The 24,055-nt window shown below is 37.9% G+C and overlaps 1 protein-coding gene across 2 annotated transcripts in view; it reads left to right on the top strand.

The window, feature by feature from the left end:
- The window catches only part of LOC134538455 (protein-L-histidine N-pros-methyltransferase), a 731,139-nt gene that overhangs the window by 677,319 nt on the left and 29,765 nt on the right, over window positions 1-24,055 (top strand). For both annotated transcript variants that reach the window (XM_063379780.1, XM_063379779.1), the window contains exon 4: window positions 13,569-13,750. In XM_063379780.1, coding sequence (XP_063235850.1) covers window positions 13,569-13,750 — 182 coding nt within the window. The remainder of the gene's footprint in view (window positions 1-13,568; window positions 13,751-24,055) is intronic.

Raw genomic sequence — 24,055 nt, 5'->3', positions numbered from 1 at the left:
AGCACTCGGAGAAAACCATCAGATGTCTAGTCAGGAATAATCAGAAGCACCCAGAGAAAACCATCATAATATTGTCAAGAATAAACGGGAGCACACGGAGAAATCCACCATAATATTGACAAGAATAATCAGGAGCACACGGAGAAAACCACCGCAAGTTTTCTTTGATATCATAAAATTTCAGGAAAAAAATAATAAAAAATAAAAATAAATTATTAAAAAATTAAAAAAAATAAAATAAAAAAATACATAAAATTCTGGCTTGTACTAGAACTCTATCTTTGTTCAACAATGAGAAGTTCACAAGCTAGCAGAATATATTATTCCTGACGTCAGAGGCTTATCAGAGGCTGTAGACATGGATGCTTAAGCCTCTATATGGACATTTCTAGCCGCCAGGATTTTTAAGGACTAAAAACGAGAAATTTTCCCTCGAAACGGGAATTTTTCCCTCGAAAAGAGAAATTTTTAATTTGTGGAATTTTTTAAAAATTTTTGGCGGAATTTTTTTTCACATGAAACCCTTCTTCCTCCTTAATTGGAAGAGGGGTTGCGTCCCCGACTCACTCTGGGCGCGAAGGGAAAAAATAAATATTAAAACCAGGCATAAAAAGCTAAACAATATAAATTCCCCACACCACTGCCCAGGGGTCAGGCCAAAAAATTCAAAGGATATAATAGCAGAGTAACCATTAAACAAACAAGAGGCAAGACTTTGGACGTAAGTTATTAAAAAATAGAAATTTGCAAAAATAATTTTTACTATACATAACCATACAAGCTTAGTTACAAAAGCTGACGTTAATAATGGCAGCATCTTATCCCCATTTGCGATACTAACAATAACCTTTAAAAAATCGTAAAAATATAAATACTGATAACAACAAGTATAAAAATATATAAGGGCGTGAGGCGTGGCCACTATAAAATATCAAAATTTACTGACTGCCCTAATACCAAAAATCAAACAAGACAATCAATACAAATATATAAAAAAATCTACAATAATAAAACTGAAGTACAAAAAATTTATTTAAATAAAGTTCTTAAACTCTCAATCAACGGTTTAGTCTTTCTTCAGATGTTCGTTGCTAAAGACTTGCCAAAAAAACAAAGTTAATATCCTAGGCGTGCGCTGGCTTCCTGACCTTCCTCACCAACTCCAGAGTCTAATGCCACGCCGGGCCATAGGTACGAATTCACAAAGGCGTGAACGATGACCAAAAAAAAATTTTCTTATTTTTTTAAGGGAAATGTAGCAAAAACTCTTCACGTAACATAACTATGTTACCACAGAAGTTTTTATCATATACTTCAAACAAAGTCTTACTTCTTTATTAACTTGCCAATGATTTCATAAAAACGTAGAATGGTCGCACCAACCAACATCAGGCTGCGCATGTAGTCCAATACCGATCGCATGCATTTAATAATACTGCACAAGCTGATATATTAGCTAAATGCAACTTTAAGTATGCAAATTCCGAAGACAAAGTCTCAAAAACAAATTGCAAAATGTTCGTTTCTTCCAAACTTATACTTTTATTACAACTACAGGCAAACGGGCGACCTTTTTAAAAAATCCCACACTGGAACAACGTGTGAAACAAATGGGCCTCTTCACCAAACTGGCTAATAAAAGTTCCGTCCAAATAAAATTTAGTATGGGAAAATACACAGTTCACTAGGTTTGCCAAAAACCAGTGCAGCACCACGAGGGTAAAAATCAAAATTGCGGCCTCTCTTTACCTTGATAAGTTCAGTATCACAGGGCAAACCATTGCCCTGTCACCCAGCGTGGAGCCTCCACCCCCATACTCTTCCCCGCCCGTTGCCGTCCGGCACACCAGTCCGCGCCGTCACATGGCTCTGTCTTCGACGGTCGCTCGCCACACTCTCTGGCCGGCCCAGCTGATTTTTTCTTCCCGGCAAGCCGAATGTCTGACGTCATCAGCCAAACGCCGGGCGCTCGCCAAGTGGTATTTACGTGAAACACAATCGATGTTCTTAAACTCATAATCGATAGCTACCAAACGGCATATAACTAATTAACAGAAACAAATATAATTAAAAAAATTTACAGATAAATTAACATTAATTAAAAAAGGCGTAAAAATACGTGAAATAAAAAACCATATAAAACTAGAGACCAGCAACAAAAATAAATTACAAGTAAAAATGTGGCCCTGCCGGCCACACACAGAAATGGAAATTTTGAGGAATTTTGGGCAAATTTTGCCCAATTTTGGCAAATGTTGACCCGTTTTGAGGATCAAATTCAAGGTCAAAGGTCAAGGTCACAGCCATCCAAGATGGCCGCCGTGACGTCAGCGATGGACGTGACGTCAGAGATGTGGCTCGGCACCTCGCACCTCAGCCTGAAGCCTGCGCCAGTATGCCCATTCCTATACTACTGACCTTAACTGCCACAACATTGTACGGCGCGCAAACAACTGTATGTCCGTCCTTTAAGTGAAAAAGATAAGGCAATCGGTAGAATGACCCAATTTCTTGGTCAAAACATTCTAATATATTTACTAAAAATACCCCACCATCTTTTCACGTTCTTCGTATACGCACGTGTTTTTATTTTCACCCATTACCAAATCGACTGTTTTTTTACTAAACTCAAAACGTAGTTGACACTTACGAAAATCTATTATCGCCTGCATATACAATAAGATATCAATACCTATGATTACATGATAGTTTATGCCATCAATCACGTAACAATAATATTTTTTTCCATGTTAATTCACCGATCCTAATTGCATTCCGATGACGACAAACTACCATCAGCTGAGGTAAATTTTACCCTATGTATTTTCTTTACTTTTATAACCCCAATATCATTCTCCATGAGTATCTGGTTACACCAATTTTTACTTATCAGCCTACCTGACGATCCCGTATACACAAGACCATTCACGCAATTTTTACCAATTAAAATAGGTACATAAATTGAACCTGATATATATATATAATGGCTTGGGACCCTTTTGCACGACAAGCCGTTGCAAAGAGTTTTTATCTTGTCTTTGACCTATGCTTGCATAAAAAATCAATAAAAATTTTGAATTATGCTCCAATTTTTGTAAGCGAGACGAGAAACATTCAGTATTGCTTCCAAAAACGTATAACCATAGCAATTTTTTATTCAAATTTACAATAATTTTCTGGTAGTATTATTAGGCAACTGGTTTTTCAAAGGGAATCTTCTGTAAAAAAGTACAACTTTTTGACGTGATCACGTCTTATAAATCGATGAACGCCGGCTGCACGCACGAAAAAGCATGACTCATTGTCACGTTCCGCCTGAACCGAGCGTGCACGAACCGGCCAACCACCGTGCGAGAAAACCTTCTATAATATCAAACAGGTTAAGGCGGGCTTTTTAACTAATTGTTCGTGATCACATTTAAACAAATTATTTGAATTAAATTTGCAAAAACTGTAAATAATATTTGATAGTTAAAAACGTATGCAATTTTTCATCAATGTTTTCTTATGACGTTATCACGTAAAATTATCGTCCGTAAACCGACTGTACAGACAACCCCCTAGTGAATCACCCTGTGCATACGTAGAGCGAGACGCGAATACCGAAGACGTGGCGCAGACGAAGGCGGGCGTGCCGAGACATACGGGAGGGGAAACTTTTCTAATTGGGCCCGAGGCGACTCTGGTGTCACCATCAGCATCACAATGGCCGCCGCAGAGGACCGTTAACGGACGGCAGTTTACGAGGGTAAACTTGATAAACTGGGTCGGCCGCAAGCGGCAGCAGTAAAGCCCGTCCGAGGACGTGCGACGGTGTTTTTTATTTTTTTTTTTCGAAACAGGAAGAAGGAAGGATGAGGGGGGGAGGGGGCGTTGAGAATCTTCTTCGGAGTTGGCGAAGATGGGGGACAGTAAAGTGTACCGCATCTGCTAACTGCCTCCCGTCTGGGAGGGGAACGTCCCCTCGGCCACCTTAATCAAATTATCCTGAAAGCATTTTTAATGCGAGTCCATTACGCGCCGACGAGGCGCCACCCCTGCTACCCCCACCACCCCCACCGCCAGGCAGACGGGGCAGCGGTAGGTAACCGATGCTTGTCAAGTCAGCGCCGACGCAGACGGGCGGACGTGACTGCGCACGAAAACACGCGCCTGCTCGTCCCGAATGCGTTAGCACCTTTTTTTTTTTTTTCGGAACACCCGTTTCACCGGGCGCCGAGGCCTTTCCCATCGGGCGTCGGTAGTTCGTCCCGAAGAACTTTATCGAAAATGTCCATGCTTGCTGTCCTAGTCGTGTTTTTCGTGTGCAAAGCCACACCAGGTGATTCTGAATTCGACTGACAAAACTTCAACTGCAGATTCATCACAAGCCAAATAAGTTGAAAACATCTGTACTACTTGGTGCGGTATTCCAAGACGTTCGGATGAGCTGGCAATAGAGACCGGAAAAATTCGCGATAGACTAAAATACAAATAGTTATACCTCAGTGCTGCCTCTGCTATTGGTTCACAACTCACCTGGGTGACTCTGGGCCAATGAGAAACACCCAACCAAAGCTTTATCGACTCACAGGCTGCTACGCTGGAACGTCTCACAAGACAGCAGCCAATGAGTGGGTGGCATTTGACCGAGTGTACGTAGAACTATGGAGTCCATCCTAGAGGTTATTTAACCCGCGAATTTTTCCGGTCCCTACAAATAAGCACCGCCTGTTTGGGACACAGCCGTAACCTGACTCGTGGGCCGTATTCCAGAACGTGTCCAAACCAAATCCCGGCAAGGAATCAAATCGCCAACAGTTTTAATAAACGGTGCCCTGAGCTTGGCTTTAAAGTGGTTTCAACGCATTCGAGCATTCGAGCAGCACCATCGCACCAAAAAAAATATAACTGCCTCTCTAATGTTTCAAGTACTTTTAAAATTTCGATTATTTTTGTTTTGTTATGGCCATTAAAGTGTACAAAATGTATTCCAAAATAGTTTCGCTATTATAAAGTTTCATTTGGCACACCTACACGCTTGGTATGTCCCCCGATGATCATAAAAAATATGATATCCGAGACGCGGGTCTGCCATCTGGACGAAATCAGCGAAAATCGGCAACAGATAGGATACCAATATCCGTTCCCTTTAAATAAGGGACTGGCCGTGTCCTATCGTGAACTAGGAATATGGTTAGGGTACATGTGTAGCATATTCAACACCCGAACCCTTATTTTTGTGTCTTGAAATACTGGCCTAATGATCTAAAGCGCTTAACAAAGCAAAATTACGTTTTTGAAGTTGGGGCTAAACGACGTTTGTATTGTAAATAACAGATAAAGTGTTAAAGATGTAACACATATTTTTTGTGACGAGTTACTAGCCCAATTATTTCAATGAAATAATGCTTCTACGACCACAAAATTCGCGGTGGTTTTAGAACTTAATCCAATTAAATATAAACCAGACGCTCAGTGGTCCATCTTAAATACTTTCTCTCCTAATTAGAATAAAATTGTTGGTAAACTCCATCTTCAAAGACGTATAACAGGCTTGGAAAGCATTTTTTTTACCATAAGTCTTCTAGATGTTTTCAACTTATTTTGTCGTGATGAATCTGCAGCCGAATTTTGTCTGTCGAATTCAGACTCACTCTGTATAGACAGTTCTTATTTCTCAAGACAAAAAGTCAAAACTCTATTCCTGTTTCTTACTCTCCTGGGTTCAAGTATTATTTTTACCACAGGGCATCTTTTGTCGACCGGATCGCAAGTGTTTAATGGTATAGAAACTACCAGAAAGATCTACCTCACAGATACTAGCGCCAGTTTGAGAAATGACAATAAAATAAAGACCAAATGAATCCGAGGGTTAACTAACTAAAACTCGTGTGATTTTCAAACCATTGGCGTCTTCGGTTTTTTAGTTAGATAATTTCCTACCGTCAGACCAACAAACAAAATATATATATCGGTGTTTAAACGAATATGATATGTTTGCAAATAAGTAAAATATGTAGTATGTTATTATTTGGAAATCTCAGACAGAAACTTCGATGTTATATATTTGTTTCTAATGTATTGATGTAATGTCACGTGCGAAATGTGTCGTGTTAAGTGGAACAGTTAGCTTACAGTAATGTGACAGTACTAGCGTCAAAATAATGCTTTAATGAGTTGTGTACATTCATTCGAAGGACCGCCATTTTTACTCTGCTTATCACATTCTAGAATTTGTTGATGTTGCAGTTATTTTCTAGTCCAAGCACTCCGCATTACCCACTGAGATTTTATTTGTATCTTTTTTTTTCAAATATATTACAGTTTTTTTTCTTTTGTACAATATATTTTTAGTGTATGATTTTTAGATAAATCTTTTGACTGAATTTCGCAGGATTTAGGGATGTAAGAGTCACAGCCTGCTTGAACACACACGAAGGGAAACGAACAAAGTACCTTGAAAAAGCTTATTTTCTGTGGTGCTGAAATTTTGAAACATCCTTTTGCACAATTATAACCCTTAAATTATTCATTAAAAAATGTTTTTGGGGAAAATTCCGTAGCACTACAGACCAATCTTTCCCAAAATTCCTCAATGACCAAAACTGTTAAGGAAAAAGGGTCGTAGCACTATATACTAATCTTCTCTATTACTCCTCAGTGAACATAATTGTTGAGGAAAAGGGTCTTCACACTACTGGCTAATCTTTCCGAGAACTCCTCAATGAACATAATTTTTTATGTTTTACACGTCATTGCTTCTCACAGCCCAATTTTTTTTTTCCTGAATTGTAAAATATTCCCGTCAAAAAATGTAGTTCAAGGAAAAAAATTAATTTGTAAACAGAATTTGAAAGAGACTGTAATCTCCTGTCGGTAGAGAGATAATAAAATTCCAAAATTATGTATTTTCTTAAACTCACACTTGCATGACTGTATTGTTAAAACCTGATCTACTTATTATTTTGGAATGTTTTATGAGTAAATAGAATTTTGAAATTAATTTCTTCGAAACTCTGGAAAATACACTAACCGAATTTCATCGCCTCGAGGCCTTTCATTCTTTGCTCTACGTGAACTACAGATAAAAAAACTCTCTCTTTGTTTTTTGTTTTTTATTAATCTATATCAGGTTAATTACAAACTTGTATAATATTTGTAGTGTGTACTTAATAATATAAACATACACACCATTCCAGTTCACAACTTTATCATTGCCCTTTCTTCAACTGGTTTTGAAGTGTGAAGGACTTATTTTTGACGTGACTACGTCTAATAAATCGATGAACGCCGGCTTCACGCAAGAAAAAGTGTCCCGTTACGCACATTGTCCAGTTACGCTGTGTCCCGTTACGCTCATTGTACGCTTGCGCCGTATCTATCTCTCTTCCACTCGATTGGAACAACCATCGATTTGACTTTTTCGAGGCACATTAAACTTGAAACACTCCCATTCGTTTCCTACTTTTCCTATCATCGTCCTATCCTTAACAGAATAACACAGATTAGAGAAGTTAAATAGTAAACATGTATAAAAGTTATAGTTAAAATAATCTCTTTGTTAAAGTAATAAACATATTTGAATTAACGAGTGCAAATAAAAGTAAATTTATTAATTAAATTGTAGATTTCATTTCACTCCGTCCTAGTATCCATACAAAATAGTGATAATTCAATAAAAATGGTTCAATTTTATTCATAAAACTATGCAATCATTTCATCAATGTTTTGTTATGACGTCACGTTAAACTATCGTCCGTAAACCGACTTTACAGACAACCAATTTTTTTTTCCCCTGAACGAAAAAAATATATATATAGAAATGTTCACGTGTGTGAAGGAATGCTTGTAAAACTGATGCATGAGACAAGATGTTGGCGAGAATGAAGCAGTTGCTCTCTCTCTCTCTCTGGCTCGGAGCGGCAATCTGGTTGAGAGGCTCGCCGCTGGAGCGCTAGTGAAGCAGCTTCGTGACTTCGTCTCGGGAGGTCGTAAACTCGCGCGCCCGGCGAGTGGGACTCCTTCCGGAGGCGAACAAGACGAGGGAAACTTGAGGCTCATTAGCCGGGGAAAGTGTTAATCAAGAACGTCTTCCAACTCTCGTTCCTCCCTCCCCCAACTTCGCTCCTCCTTCCTTGATTGACGGTTCCCACGGGAGAGTTAAAGCGTGGCGCCGCTGCGGGGCTGAAGGGGGGTGGAGAGGGGGGTGGATTAGCTAACACGCTTCCCTCGCGAGAACTCGGTGGTTTAATGGGGCCGCCGCATCGACGCTAATAAAGCAGTCTTGGCGCTAGACGGCTTCTCCGAATTAGTTAGCGGGAGCTCCTCATGACATCTGCAGCTGTGGTCCACTCCCGCTTGTCTGGAAACTCCTATGGGAAGGTTGGGATAGGAAGTTAATTCATGTAAGTCGTCATCGACATGGTCACGTGACGTGTTCACGATAACACTATATCTGTTCTTATTAGTGTTAAAATTGTGTTTTTCTTCAATTTTTATTTTAAATCTTAAGTAGGCCTATACGATTACTGTGCAGTAGAAAGTGAGTATAAAATATATTAATTTTCTCATATAGATATATAGTTTGAATAGAGAAGAAAACGGAGTCTTTGTTGCAATATAACCTCAAAATTTAGAACATCATTATTTATTTACTTTAATACCTACAATTACTATGTAATGCGTATTTTATTGTAATTTAGGATTTAGTAATTAACGTGATAAAACAAATTTGTTGTGTGATAGTATTTTTTTCGTAAATTTTGCGAAAAAGTCTCTGATTTTTATCAACAAATATTTTCTTATGTTACACAATAATATTTTACAATGTTAGTATTTCTTATTTCAAATTATGTTTCTATTTACTTAATCCAATTATTACCTAATATTAATAATAGTTTCTTTGATGTACAAGTTTAAATTTAATATCAAACAATTAATTTGGATATCCAAAAATAACAATTGTTTGTTTATAGTTTTAAGTTTTCACTTCTGTCGATAATCCTCATGTCTGCTTTGAAATTTTTTTTCTAATCAATTGCGTGAAAAGAAACATTTCTAATATCTGTAGGTACCTCATAGCTGGAGGTAATATTATACGATGAATAGCGATGAAACCGAAATGACAGCGAAATAGAAGTCATTACACCGCCATACACCGAAAAGGAAGTCAGTACATCGCATTACAGCGAAATGCAAAACTGAACAGAAAATGCAGCGAAATTAAACTCAATCATCGTATTTTGTCTCTTAAAAAATAAATACAAATATTTAGTTTAGGCTATTATTAAAAACCTAGAATATTTTGTATGTGCTACATAGAAATTTTTATTTAGTTGCTGAGAATGTTTTTTTTTTAATTAAAATAATTTTAAATCAGTCGATAGCCTATAGACATGACTGAAGTCCTACAGAGAAAAATGTATTTTTGTTGTTTTTATCATTGCATTTCTTATTCATAATAATACAGCAACAATAAGTAAAATTTTAGTTTAAATAAATTTATATCTTTATTTTAAAATAAGAAACATTACAGTGATGGTATCTTTAAACGTTTGCCAGGGTGTCAGAAATTGTCACAGATTTATACAATAAGCGGATTCATTGGGTAGAAGTGAGAAAGAAGTATGGTGTGATAGGTGATGGCATCAAAATCACTACTTTAGTGTTCTAATCCTCTGGCCTATTGCAGTAGTAAAAATATAAGTTAACTTTAATAAAATAATAAGAAATATTCTTAAATCATTTATCGATATTTTGCTGGCTTTGGTACGACACTGCATAGACATACGTTCACAAAGACATGGAAAATTTAGAAATACTAAATACTATATAATAAAACGGCTCCGATAAAAGTGAAAAAAAAAGACTTAATTTTTACTGGTGTTGAAAATACAGTTCTAATGTTATTAACATTTTGGTACCAACAGTTACTGAGAGTTGTGTGGGCCATTAGAAATCTTAAGTCAAGTAAAGCCACTCGTTCTGGTGGCATACCTAATTTTATCAAATATTTGATTTTATAACCAAAGGTTGTATTAACTCATTCACGCCACTATCAACACATATCTTCAACACGAGCTTAAGAAATGCTAACTTTCCTTCCACATGGAAAATGTATTGTGATAACTATCCTTAAAAAAGGGAGAAAAAAATTAGGAGTTAACTAATTGTAGGCCTATTTCTTTGTTATGCAGTTCCTCAAACGTTTTCGTGAAAATTATTCATAAGGTCATATTATCATTGGAGAAGTATCATTTAAAAAAAAAAAAAAAAAACATGGTTTAAATCTATAAGATCCACTCTAACAAATTTGTTTAGTTATGTAAGTGATCATTATTGCAATATAACATCTAGACAGCAAGCTGATGCTATTTATTTTGATATGAGTAAAGCTTTTGACACATGCCAACATATCTTAATTCTTAAAAAAAAATGTGCATCTTAGGTTTCGACAAGCAGTACGTAGCGTGGTTCTCTATCTCAATAATATATATTTCTCAGTCAGAGTTTCTAATGTATTATCTTCACAATAATCATGAGTGAGTGGGGCACTCGATTTAAAGATGGCTGATCCAAGATGGCGGATACAATATGGTCGCCGGGGTCAAGGTAAATGTCAATTTCAAAGGTCAAGGTCAAAGGTCAAGATGGCCGCCATGACGTCAGAGATGGACGTGACGTCAGTGCTCGGTCGGCACCACTCACCACACCCTGAAGCCTGTGCCCGGACATGCCAAACCATACTACTATTATCCTAACTATTATTTTTAATTAATCTGCCTTTTCTGCCTTTTCTGCTGATTATGTATGTAAGTGAACTAGAGAAACCCGGTAAAAATCCTCATTGCAGCTAGAGTCCTTAGTTTGGTTATATTTTAATTTTTGTTGAAGTCTCATCTACATATCTCTTTGGTTGAATATTCCATTTTATTAATTTCCTCAATGAATCACAGTTCATTCGATGGTTTCATTCCTCCAAGTTGTTATAATTTATGTCTTTAATCAGTTTCTTGGTGTCCACAACAAACTAAACGGTAGAAGGGCGCCACATTAATAATAAATGATTACTGTACTTTAGTGGGTAAAATTTAAACTAACATGGCAGCAGACCACTCTAGCAGATGAAAACAAGATGGCGGTTTCCAGCAGACGAATACAAGATGGTGGACGTGACATCATACTAGCTGGTGATATATATATATATATATATATATATATATATATATATATATATATATATATATATACACCTTGACATTAGTGTTGAGGGATCAGTTTTTCGGTGGCTTCAGTGGAGCAAGTATCAATTTCCTTATTTTTATTTTTGCCCTCACTGGGTTTAAACCAATGATGTAAATGTTTTTTGAAATAATAATTTCCAAACTTTAATTGATAATTTTTTGATAAATTTTATATTTTTCCTGATTTTCTAGCTAAATAATAACGGATTTTCAATATGACTGTCGTGAGGTCATAATCCAAGATGGCGGACTATTTTTATTTAAATTTTTATTATTTATTTTATAAATTTTAAACTTTTTTAAATTTTCCAGATAGTAATTGCGGATTTTCAAGATGGTGGGCTTACCGATAATGGCAACATTAGGCAGTGGGGCATTAAATTCCAATAGGGCGGAAAATTTCTAGAAAACAAAATGGCGGTATTCAAAATGTTAGAAAGTTCGAGAAAACAAAATGGCGGATCCAAGATGGCCGACTGGGTCAAGGTCTATGTCAAAGATCAAGGGCAAGGTGTCCAATATGGTCGCCGTGGCATCAAAGGTTGTAATTGGTCGTGGTTATTTATGTTTTGCTGATTATTGGTATATATTTCGACTCTAAATACGTACGTGGACATTAGTACAACCAACTACCATCTAGTGGTGCTAGCAGAAAAAATAATTGGATACAGCTACTGTCTTCACCAGAGATAAGGAATCCAGATGGAACATATGCCGTCAGACGTAAAGTCGTCCCCCCCCCCGTCCCCCCCCCCCTTTTTTTTATATTAACATACGAATATGATTGTTTATATTTGTAATTATATAAGTTGACATTTTTCTCCGATTTAACTTCCATTGCAGGCACAGATGATACATTTGTAAACAAACGACCGCCATATTGCTACGTGTAGTACACTGAAATCCCCTTCCCCTTTTGGCTTCACCCCCTTCGCCTGGAATCGGAATTTATGCTACATCTGTATATTTTCCTAATCTCTGATTCGGTTACTATCCATCCATTAGAAATTTGTCCTTTACATTGTGACCAGCGGGTGGCAACTGAAATAGCTCGATATGTACCCAAGTAGTGTTCACAATCGACACGATAGATAGCGCAACTATAGCTAGCTAGTTCTTTTGTAAATTCATAGAGAGCGTTAATACTTATGATCAAATATGAATTGAAATGTTTATGATGTAATTAAATGTATAAATTAAATAATAAATAGTAGCAAAAACATATATTATTATTTAATATTAATGTTTGTTTAGTGTGTTTTTGCGGTAATGTGTTACCACCTGATCGCTTCTATAATAACTGAATAAAAATAAATATCAGGTATAATATTGTTCACAATGCAAAGAAGAACTGTTTTTAAACGTGTTCTGAAATTTTATCGAGCATCCTGGCAATAAACAAGTCTAGAGACATGTATTATCCTATATATAGTTACGCTCATCACTGTCTCACTGACTCTGTAACGCCAAAGAGATATGCATACCTTGGAGACAAGCGTATCACGAAGAACAAATATTAGCCTGCCCCATAGAGATATGAATAAAATATAAAATGGAAGTGTAACAATAGAGAAACAATTGAAATACAGCTACGTAAATGGAATACGCCTTAATTACTAAATTTAACTGATTGTTATATTTATCATTAGGCACCTTACGACTAACTGTGCTTATAATTACACAAAAAATTATATCTCAGAATTTTTAACCTTGTATATCTTAGTGTGCGACACTGGGAATCTTTTGATGATATTTTTAATTTTATACATGTGTGCCTTTTCGAAAAAAAAATTAATATTATTTATATTTGAAGTTAATAATTTTATTTAAAAAAATATTTTGTATTTTTGTCATTTTTATACCTATTCATGTTTGGAAGCCCGAAAGGTTTTTTGTTTTTGCAGAATTTTTTTTTTTTAAGTTATGATCTTAATTTTTATGTTTTATTCTACTTTTGTGGTCTCTTAATTCCTTGCTGTTAAAATTATCAATTACTAGCACAGATTACTAGCAAGTTGGTTATATTCATCTATTTTCAACGGTGCCTGAGGTGCCTTACAACTATGCTTATAAACATTAAAAAGGCTTGTATCTCAGAAATTTTAGCTGTAAACGGAAAAACTGTGAAAATTTTTCTCTTTTTGGAAATCTATGTTTGGGTCACTGGGAATCTTTTGAAGATATTTTGAATTTTATACTTATGTCCATTTAAAAATGTTTGTTTTTAATTTTTTAATAAATATATTTTAATCTTTTAATTTGATTAAAAAAGGCTTGGTATTTTTTGTCTGTTATGAATTGTAACTCAGTATTCCTTGTTTGTTGTTGTCACGGTGGCTGCAGACTCGTGGAGGTGGACGAGTGGGCGCGGGCCGGCGCGCGCTACGACGTGATCACGTGCCTGAACCTGCTGGACCGCTGCGACCGCCCGCTGTCGCTGCTGCGGGACCTGCGCGCGGCGCTGCGCCCCGGCGGCCGCGCGCTCATGGCCCTCGTGCTGCCCTTCAGCCCCTACCTGGAGACCGGTGAGACTCGCCCTCGCGCACCCCTTCACGCACCCCCTCACTCACCCCCTCACGCACCCCCACACTCACCCCCACACTCACCCCTTCACTCACCCCGGCACACACCCCGGCACACACCCCGACACTCCACGAGACTCTCCCACACACCCGACACACCCCGACACACACCCCGGCACTTCCCGACTCTCCCTGACACACCCCGACACACCCTGACACACCCCTACACACCCCGACACACCCTGACGTCTCGTTTCATCTCCCGTTACACACGTGCCTTCATGTTGCTTCTGTGATTGGCTCGCAACTTATTTTATGGACTCAGAGTCGTTCTTTAAACGATTCATGCAATGGGGAATTTTGATTTAGTAAAATTTCTTTGAAATACGCTATTGCAATTTCCCACTATTTGTCATGAAAACAATTTCAAAAACGCAAATTAAGAAATAAAAATGAAAATATAAACCCACAGAGAACAAGCCTAAATTGGCTATGTCAAACAGATTAACCCACGGTGTACCTAAACAGGTATCGTGGACAACCCCAACGACGACAGCACACACGGACGCATTTAATCTTTAATATCAGACAACAATAACAGTGAATGCAGTCAAACAACAAAACCTTGGACAACGCTGGAAATATACGAAAGGAACGATAAAGATAACCAGATGTTATGGGCAACAAAACGACAACACCGACGAACACAATAGGTTTCCTATGACAAAACAGTTTCGACATTTCGGGAACTGGCATCTGTTGCCGTCATCAGGCACAAAGAGACTGACTCAGAGACAGACTCTGAGTCAATGAAAAAAATTCAACCAAAGAAGTATCGACTCGCAGCATTGTTACACATCAGTAATAACAGCGTAAACCTAAGCTCTGTTATCATTTTGTCACACTTCACTCTCTCTTGATGACTTGTGTAACTGGTGGATCTTTTAATTTCAAAAGGCAAAACATGTTAATTTCCTTTCACAATCCCAGCACACTTAAATCTATTAAAGTACCGAAAGAAAAAATTCTGGTGTTCCGATCCTTTCAACGTCATGATAAGATGTTATTCTGAAGATATAAAAAAAACTGAAGGACTGGAGGTTTGACGTTCGCTGGCAGAAGTTGAGCTGCTAACGAGCCGTCAGGGCGCCTTAGTCGTCCTGATTGCTGGAGGGAGGACTCGAGGGTGGTGTTCTTATGTCCGCATCCGGCCCTTGGACCCTGTCTGTGAACAGATCCGAAACAAACATGTTCAGAACTGGTCACAGACAGTTAGTAAAATAGGCAGAAAATGCCTACTAACAAATTGATTGGGGAAATAAAGGTTTGTCAAAAAAACTCACCATACAGGGAGATGGCTTTTAGCGTCAGTCAGGATGCGAATATCGCGAACACGCGGTTGTCGCTGACGTTTCCATGATTCAAAAAATAGATAATATTATGAAGTATAATTAACGAAGCATGACTACTTCTACGAGGTACGCAGACTGACTAATTACTAATTACTCAAGTAGTATGGATCACATCCCTTGCCTAGCTGATTACATATTTAAACAACGACCGGAGTGAAGTCTTGATGTGCGGCTCGCCGACGATGCTGTGTGGTCAGTCTGCTGGGGCGGCAGCGACTCGTATGTAAAAGACGACGCCAATCAAAGGAAGAGGGGAGGCTTCGGCTTCTGGACGGAAAGGTTCCGAAGATTTCCGAGGGAGAGGTCGGCCGATGTCAGCGTGACCTACTGAGAGGTGTCCGAAACAAGGAGAGATCAACTCACACGAGGCGACTGCTAAAGCATTGGACTTATGGAGAGGACTAGTGCAGTGTTCTGGTGGCTTGGAAATGAACTATGGAGCACTGCTTGTTGCGTGAGGCGCCAGGCGGGCAGGCGTTTAACAGGCGTTCAAACACCCAGGGAAAATAACTCACAGAACCACCACTAGAGGTCAGAGGCGGTACATTCGAACACTCATGTCCAGACCTTGAGACAGGTCGTCCCTGCCCGGGGTTAAGGACCGGTCAAATCTCCGGGCAGTGTTCCCAGGGAAGACTGGAGAGGTGTAAATGTGCAATGCCGTTGGGAAACTAGGGGATGTGTCGAGGGCTCGAGCAAAATGACCCGTGCTCGTGCCTGAAAACGCTCGCGTAAGGCTGGCTCTCAGAACCTAGCTGATCTAATAGCTTGCAGCACATAGCACTTCTTGTCACGGCTCGAGAAGGGGGGGGGGGGGGATTACAGGTGACGAACGTGCACCAAGGCGGGTATAAGACGATCGCACTTGCTGGGTCTTTAGATTGTAGGCAAAATTATATTTATGCTGGGAACGATTGGGGAGACAGGTCTGACAAAGATTAAATGGGAGTGTACAGCAAAAAATTATTGGCGGCATTATTTTTCGAAAATTCAAATTTAGAATTGTGCCAAAAATACAAATTGGTGGCACAGCATTCCAGTTAACTGGTCTCACAAGCCAGTAGCCAGTGAGCAGGTGGCATTTGCCCGAGTGTGTAGAGGATTGTGGAGTCCATCTCAGGGGTAATTGAAACCAAATATAAATTAATATTAAATAGAAAATAGTGATTACTTAAAAAATTACTAAACTAAGAAAATAGTTCACACTTCAATTACAGAAAAATATGTATAAATAATTAATTAAAATTGACAAAATAAACTTATTTTAGCTAAACACTATTGCTTTATAAACTAAATCCTATTGATAATTTAGCCATATATATGGAGCTAGTTAACCTATCACATAAATGTATAGGCCAACCATATACACACACAATCACTCGTACCTGAAGTTGATTTCAAAAATTGGATAAAGAGTAGTGTTTGCATTTTGGAAACAGTTTTAAGTTACTTTTTTTATTGAGATTCCCGGCAAAACATTATAAATTGCTGACAGTAGAGCAATACTACCTACAATATCAACAATGCCAATTATTTGAACACTGCCAACGACAACAGTGGAAACACACCGACAATGGCAACAGTAGTAACACTGCCAACAATAGCAACAGTTTTTACACAGCCTATAATGGTAACACTGCCAAAAATAGAAAACTTGCAACAATACCAACATTATTAACAGTGGTTAATTGCTAGTACTTGATCAATGGCAACAGTTGTAATACTACCTAAAATTACATTACTGCTGACAGTGCCAACAACGTCTTGAGTAGTAATGCTGCCAAATATAATACTCCCAACACAGGCAACATTGCCAACCATAGCATCATTGAAACACTGCCAACAATGACATCAGTAGTAACACTGCCAACAATGACAGCACTGAAACAATGTAAACTCTGAAATCAATAGCAACAGTTGTAACACTTCCAACAATAGCAACCCCACCAAAACGAAAATACTGCAACCAGTAGCAACACTTTCTGCAACAATGGAAACAAGAACAAGAATATATAAGTGCCAAACAAAGGTAACAGTGGTAACACTACCAACAAAGGTCACTCTGCAGCATTGGAAACTTTGCTAACCTTGGCAACACTGCCTCAATTCAACACTGCCAATTAAAGCAACACTTATATTAATGGGTATAGTGATATGGCCAAAAATAGCAACACTGCCAACAGTGGTAAAACTGCTAAGAAATGCCTTTATGGTAACAATGACAACACTGCCAACAATTGCAACACTGCAAACAATGGCAACTCTGTGAACAAAAGAACCCTGCAAATAATTAAAACATTTCCAACAATGGCAATTTTGGCAACACTACAAACAGTAGCAACATTTTCATCAATGTCATCACTCCAACAATAAAAACACTCCCAACAATTAAAACACTGCAAACAATTGTAACAATGTAACTGGAAACTTTGGTGGCACTGCCAACAATGGCAACACTGCCAACAATTTCAAAACCATATAAAAGAAAAGGCATTAAAACTGCATAGAATATTTTTTCAATGGCAATCCTTACAATCGTAGCAACAATGCCAACAAATTTTATGTTGGTAACACTGCCAACAATGGTAATATGACATTGTAGTAGGTTTGCCGATAATTGAAACTGTTGTTACACTGTAAACAAAGTTAAAACTATTAGAAATGGGATAACTGCCAACATTGGCAACAGAGCAAATAATGAAATCACCAGTAAAATTGATAAAAATGTCAACACTGGTAACAATTATTACTTTAATAATATTAACAATAATGGCAACTCTACCTACAATAGCAATACTGCCGATAATGGCAACCGTGGTAACACTGCCAACCATGGCAACACAGCCAATAAATTGCATACCTGCCATCAATTGAAATGCTGCAAAAAAATGTTAACAATCTAAATAATGGTAACAGTGTGAACATTTTATTAATGGCTATAATGGCATTATTAGCATAAATGGAAATACTGCCAACATTGGCAATACTGACATTTGCAATACTGCAACATTGGAAACAGTAGTAACTCTTTAAACAATGGCAGCCTTACTAACAATTGTAACAGTGCAAACAATGCCAAATTTTTTAACACTGCAAACAATATCAAAAGTGATAACACTGCTAACAATGGAAACACTGACAACAATTGCAACCCTGCTTAAAATAGAACAATAAAAAAATCCTACTATTGGCAACAGTGATAACACTGCCAATAAATACAACAATTACCACATTGTTAACACTACATAAAATGACATCACTGCCAACAATAACTACCCTGCCAGCAATTTCATCAGTAGTAACACCACCAAGTGTAGATAACTGTCATCAATGTAACATTGCCAACAATAGCAACATTTAAACACTGCCAAAACTGGAATAAGTAGTAACACTACCAACAATGGAAACTCTGCCAACAATTGTAACTTGGGAAAACTGCCAACAATGACAAAATAAAAAATGGCAAATTGACAACAGACACATGCCACAATTGCAACAGTGGTAACATTGCCAACAATGACAACACTGTCACAAACTGTATTCTTCCAACAATTGCAACACTTCTATTCAATGTAATGCTGCCAACAATGAAAACCGTGGTAAAATTGCCAACAATGGCAACAGTGGTAGCATTTCATAAATGGCAACATTGGTAACACTGCAAATAAGTGCAACATTTACAATGGCCACCCTTACAATAATAGCAACACTACCAAAATTGGCAAAAGTAGTAACAAAGCCAACTTGACATAGTGGAAACACGGCAAAATATTTCAACAATGTTTAACTGCGAAAAATGATGAGAATGGCTACAATGATTAAACTGCAAATAATGACAACATGCAAAAAATGGAAACACTGCAAACAATTGCACCAGTGGTAACACTGCCAATGAGAACAGTGGTTACATTGCCAAAAATTGCAACACTGTACATAAAGGCATTAGTAGTATAAATGGCAATAATATCAACACTGCCAACAATGGCAACGCTGCTAAAATAGAACACTTAAAACAATGCCAACATTGGAAACAGTGGTAACACTCCCAACAATTTTAAAAATGGCAACAGTAGTAACACTGCCTTGAATGATGACACTGCCGACAATGCCGACCATATCATCAGTAGTAATGCTGCCAAATTTGGCAACACTGCAAACACAGGAAACATTGCCAACCATAGCAACATTGAAACAATGTCAACAATGTCATCAGTAGTATCACTATCAACAATGGCAACACTCATTAATGAAAACTCTGAAAATAATAGCAACAGTTACACTCCAACACGGGCAATAGTGGTAACACTACTAAAAAAGTAATTAGTGGTATCATTGAAAACACTGCCTACAATGGCAACACTGCCAAAAGTGATAACACTGAAACAATTTAAACACTGCCAACAATGAAAACATGCCTAACAATGAAAAAATTGTAAAAAATTGCAACAGTGGTATCACTGCCAACATTTGTAACACTAGAACAATTGCAACTTTGTGACACTGCCAACATTATATCAGTGTTATTACTACTGACATTGTCAATTATAATAATAAATATAAAACCAAGGTCTTATCTTTAAAAGATTTGTGCAATGGGAGTGCATGACTTGATGTAAGTTTTTGGACATACGCCATTGCTAAGAACTTTTTCTGTTGAAGAAAAACTAATAAATAAAATAAATAAATAAAAATAAAAATAAAAATACTCAAAAAAAGATACAAAAAACACACAAAATTAAGCAAACAATTGCTGTTGTCAACAAGGATATGAACACCACAAAATATTCCGAAACAGGAATATGGTCAGCAAACAAAGAAAAAACAAAGAAAAATGTACTAAGAGAACGAAAAAATCCCCACAAATGATGACAACACAAAAATATTGAAACCCAAAATAATTCAGCACAACAGTTGAAGCGAGACAAAAAACATGACAAAACGAAAAAACAAACAAATACAATAGTTTTACCTAAACAGAAACAAGCGACGTTTCGGGAACTGCTATCTGCTCCCGTCCTCAGGCAGAGACGCACATGGTACGGAAACACAGTCGCACCTGTGTTTCCGTACCATGTGCGTCTCTGCCTGAGGACGGGAGCAGATAGCAGTTCCCGAAACGTCGCTTGTTTCTGTTTAGGTAAAACTATTGTATTTGTTTGTTTTTTCGTTTTGTCATGTTTTTTGTCTCGCTTCAACTGTTGTGCTGAATTATTTTGGGTTTCAATATTTTTGTGTTGTCATCATTTGTGGGGATTTTTTCGTTCTCTTAGTACATTTTTCTTTGTTTTTTCTTTGTTTGCTGACCATATTCCTGTTTCGGAATATTTTGTGGTGTTCATATCCTTGTTGACAACAGCAATTGTTTGCTTAATTTTGTGTGTTTTTTGTATCTTTTTTTGAGTATTTTTATTTTTATTTTTATTTATTTATTTTATTTATTAGTTTTTCTTCAACAGAAAAAGTTCTTAGCAATGGCATATGTCCAAAAACTTACATCAAGTCATAAAACCAAGGTGTGTGTATACAGTTTGTTAGCAAGTTCAGGAGATAGACTTAAAAAAAATTGTTTCCACAATATCTAAATAAAATAAAATTACGAACTAAAATCCCAACAAAACATCATTAATAAAAGCAATTGCATTTACACTATATTAACAAACAGAGATCTAAAGTTTTAAGTGTCTTCAAATAAAAGGTCTTGACTTTACTTAAACAAGAACCAATTAAAAATTAAAACCTAACCTATCAAACATAACTTAAACAGTTTAGCGTCTACAGCCTTCACATAAAAAGTCACCATTTTTTTATTCGCAGCAAGCACACTCTTCGTGAGCCCAGTGGTGACATCCGGAACACCTAATCCACACTTCATTTGTTTTTGAGTTTGAATATGCTTCTTCACAATATAAGCAGTCAGAGTCATTGCTCTCACCTTCGTCCTCTTCGTTGAAAAGGCTTCGCCTACTTTTGGCAGGCTTTTTCATCATTTCAATTCTATTTTTTTGGGGTTTGAGATTTGTAAATGTTTTGTTTTGACATTTGTTGCTTTTTTTTTGTTCTCTTTTTGTTATTTTGGCCTTCCCTTATAGACTTCTCCTCCAAAAGTTCTCTCTTGTACGGACTCGAAGTAAGAATCGCTGCTTTACCTTTCTTACGGTTAGTTTTGCGTGTGATGATGTTGGATTTTGGGCATTTTGGCAAAGGTAATATATCTCTTGGAGATATTGCAAATGATGTACTTGGTTCAGAACCCGTCACTGGACTCTTATATAGACATTTGCTAATGTTTTTAGACTTTCCACTCTTAGTTGATCCATCTTCACAGCCAGCTTCTATATCTTCACCTCCAGTAATTGTATCTTCACCGCCATCAACTTTGTATTCATCTCCAGCAGCTGTACCTTCACCAACATCAGCTGTATCTTCACCATCACCAGCTGTACATTCACCGTCAGTCATCGTACCTTCACTACCAGCATCTGTATCAACTACACCACCCACTGTTACATCTTTTCCTTGAGCTATTTCTTCACCACCATCAGACATAGCATCATCGTTACTGCCAACTTCTACAGGATTAACATTGGCGAATGAAATATCCGTGGGTTCTGCAGCGAAAAAATCTGAGTCGGAAAATATGTTAGGGTCCAGCGGAACAATACCACATTTACTAAATCCATTAATAGCTGTAACTGGCAAAGCTGCTCGTAAAAATGCTTCTCCAAGCAGCTTACTTACTTGGAACTGATTATACGAAAACAACACACACACATTGCCATACACTTTAAACATTTATAGTGCAGATTAAAAGAATTAAAATGTTCAATAGTTTCTTTTATCATTTAGGAATACATAAATAGAGCTAAGTATACAGTTCGGGCAAAGTTAACACACGGTCGGGTAAAATGGCCATGTAGTCGGGCAAAGTGGCCAGCCACCTGGCCACTTTGCCCTCTGAGACACTATTACACAAAAACTAGTGGGGCAAAAAAACCTACGACATCTTCTACAGTTATTAAATGTGGTTTTAAAGTATAAAACTTGCTCTTTACGCTAGGCTATATTAAATAATTATGGCATTACTAAGAATTTACGCATACCAACAGTAGTTATCACTTACCTTACATCAGAAATAATAAAAACCGTAAAACCTTAATAAATCAAGTAACTTTCACTGCAAACAGGCCGGGTGCTCTCAGAACACTAATGGCGTCTCTTACAAATGTTTCACATCCTCGCCACCAGACTTCAGCACTCACCAGTTGAGTAACAGCCGATGGCCACTTTGCCCGCCCTGGCCACTTTACCCTGCTCTCCCCTACCAATGCCCTCTATGGTAACATGCCAAGAATTTCAATACTGTCAACAATGACTACATTGCCAACTGTCAACCATGGCAATACAGACAACACTGCCAACAATGACAACTCTGCCAACAATGATAACTCTGCCAACAATGGCATAACTGCCAACAATTGCAACATTGGTAACAATGGCACCAATGGCAAAATTGAAAACATTGAATAAACTGGTACTCAGGCAACAGTGGTATCACTGACAACAAATATGTATTATAATCATAATGCTGGTTATTTTTACGTATTTTAAAAATTGTTATTACTTTTTACTATGACTATTTTAGTTTACCAAATATATTCCAGGGTAGTTTCACTACCATAAAGTTTCATTTGGCACACCAATGCGTTTGGTGTGCACCCTAATGTGATCGAAAGTAACTATATACGGGTTTATGTTGCTATATGTGGATCTTCCATCTTCCTGTCACATTTCCGTTCATCGACTTCCGTATCATTTTCATGAAATTGCTCCTAACTAATGCAGTATACCGAAACTTAAGATGTTAACACATAAATATGATTTCTAGCATTTATTTTTACCTAACATAACTAAAACTAAGTGTATTTGTTTGGGAGGGGTTAGGGTTAGGTAAGACTAGGTGCGTCTCAGGCCGAAGCCATTACTCCTATCCACGCTGGGTTTCAGCCATGCAGAAAGGGAAGCATGCATCTTATTCTTTGTTCGGGGATTGGCCAGCCATGGCAAGAATTATGACTAACTCCATCTCAAAGTTGGGCCAAGGTGAAACCTGCATAGACACAGGGCTCATTCGTGCGGGGTTGAGTTATTGCAGGCAGGTTCAGTACATGTCAGGAAGGATGGTCCAGGAAGAAGAGTTGGTCAGGGGCAAAGCATTTCAACCATGCTGGGGGTCGGGAGCTAGGGTGATTGCTAGCATTATTAAAATTTTGGATGAAGTTCATTGACATAATAAAACAGATTGTACAGTTGATGTGACAGCTATGTTCCAACCTATGATCGGCATCCTCCACCACTCCTCCCAAATGTGCCCCCTTTTTGGGTAGACTGGGACTCGGCTTACAGATCAATTTTTATACATTCCAGAGCAAGTTATATTAAGACAGAGCTGATCAGGGAGGTGTTAGAGCCTCAGCATGACCAGGCTAGGGCAACCCAGCATAGTCATCACCTTAGTCCTCTGCCTCACTCAGCTAACCAGACAGTTGGCTGTGTCCTGAGCCCTTAGACTGTGTCAGCACTGCTGGTGCCTTCCCTGATCTCCCACATCACACTGGGACCCCTCAAAACACCCACTGAACCCGTGGTCCGGTGGAGTTCCTATCCAAACCTCTGCCAGCTGTCCAGGCTAGTGCCGGAGCTGTGTCGTCGCTCACCACAGGTGGAGTGGTGTGTCGAGAAGAAGGTCTGTAAGGTGTGCCACCAATTAGTATTTTTGGCATAATTTTTAATTTGAATTTCTAAAAAAAATTAATGTCACCAGTCATTCTTTGGCTGCAAGAACATAAACTTGTTCCTCCTACTGTACAGTCCAGTTTAATCGTTGTCAGACCTGCCA

This window comes from Bacillus rossius, chromosome 13 (genome assembly GCF_032445375.1).
Source record: "Bacillus rossius redtenbacheri isolate Brsri chromosome 13, Brsri_v3, whole genome shotgun sequence".
Lineage (NCBI taxonomy): Eukaryota > Metazoa > Arthropoda > Insecta > Phasmatodea > Bacillidae > Bacillus > Bacillus rossius.
This window is presented reverse-complemented; position numbering and strand designations above follow the sequence as displayed.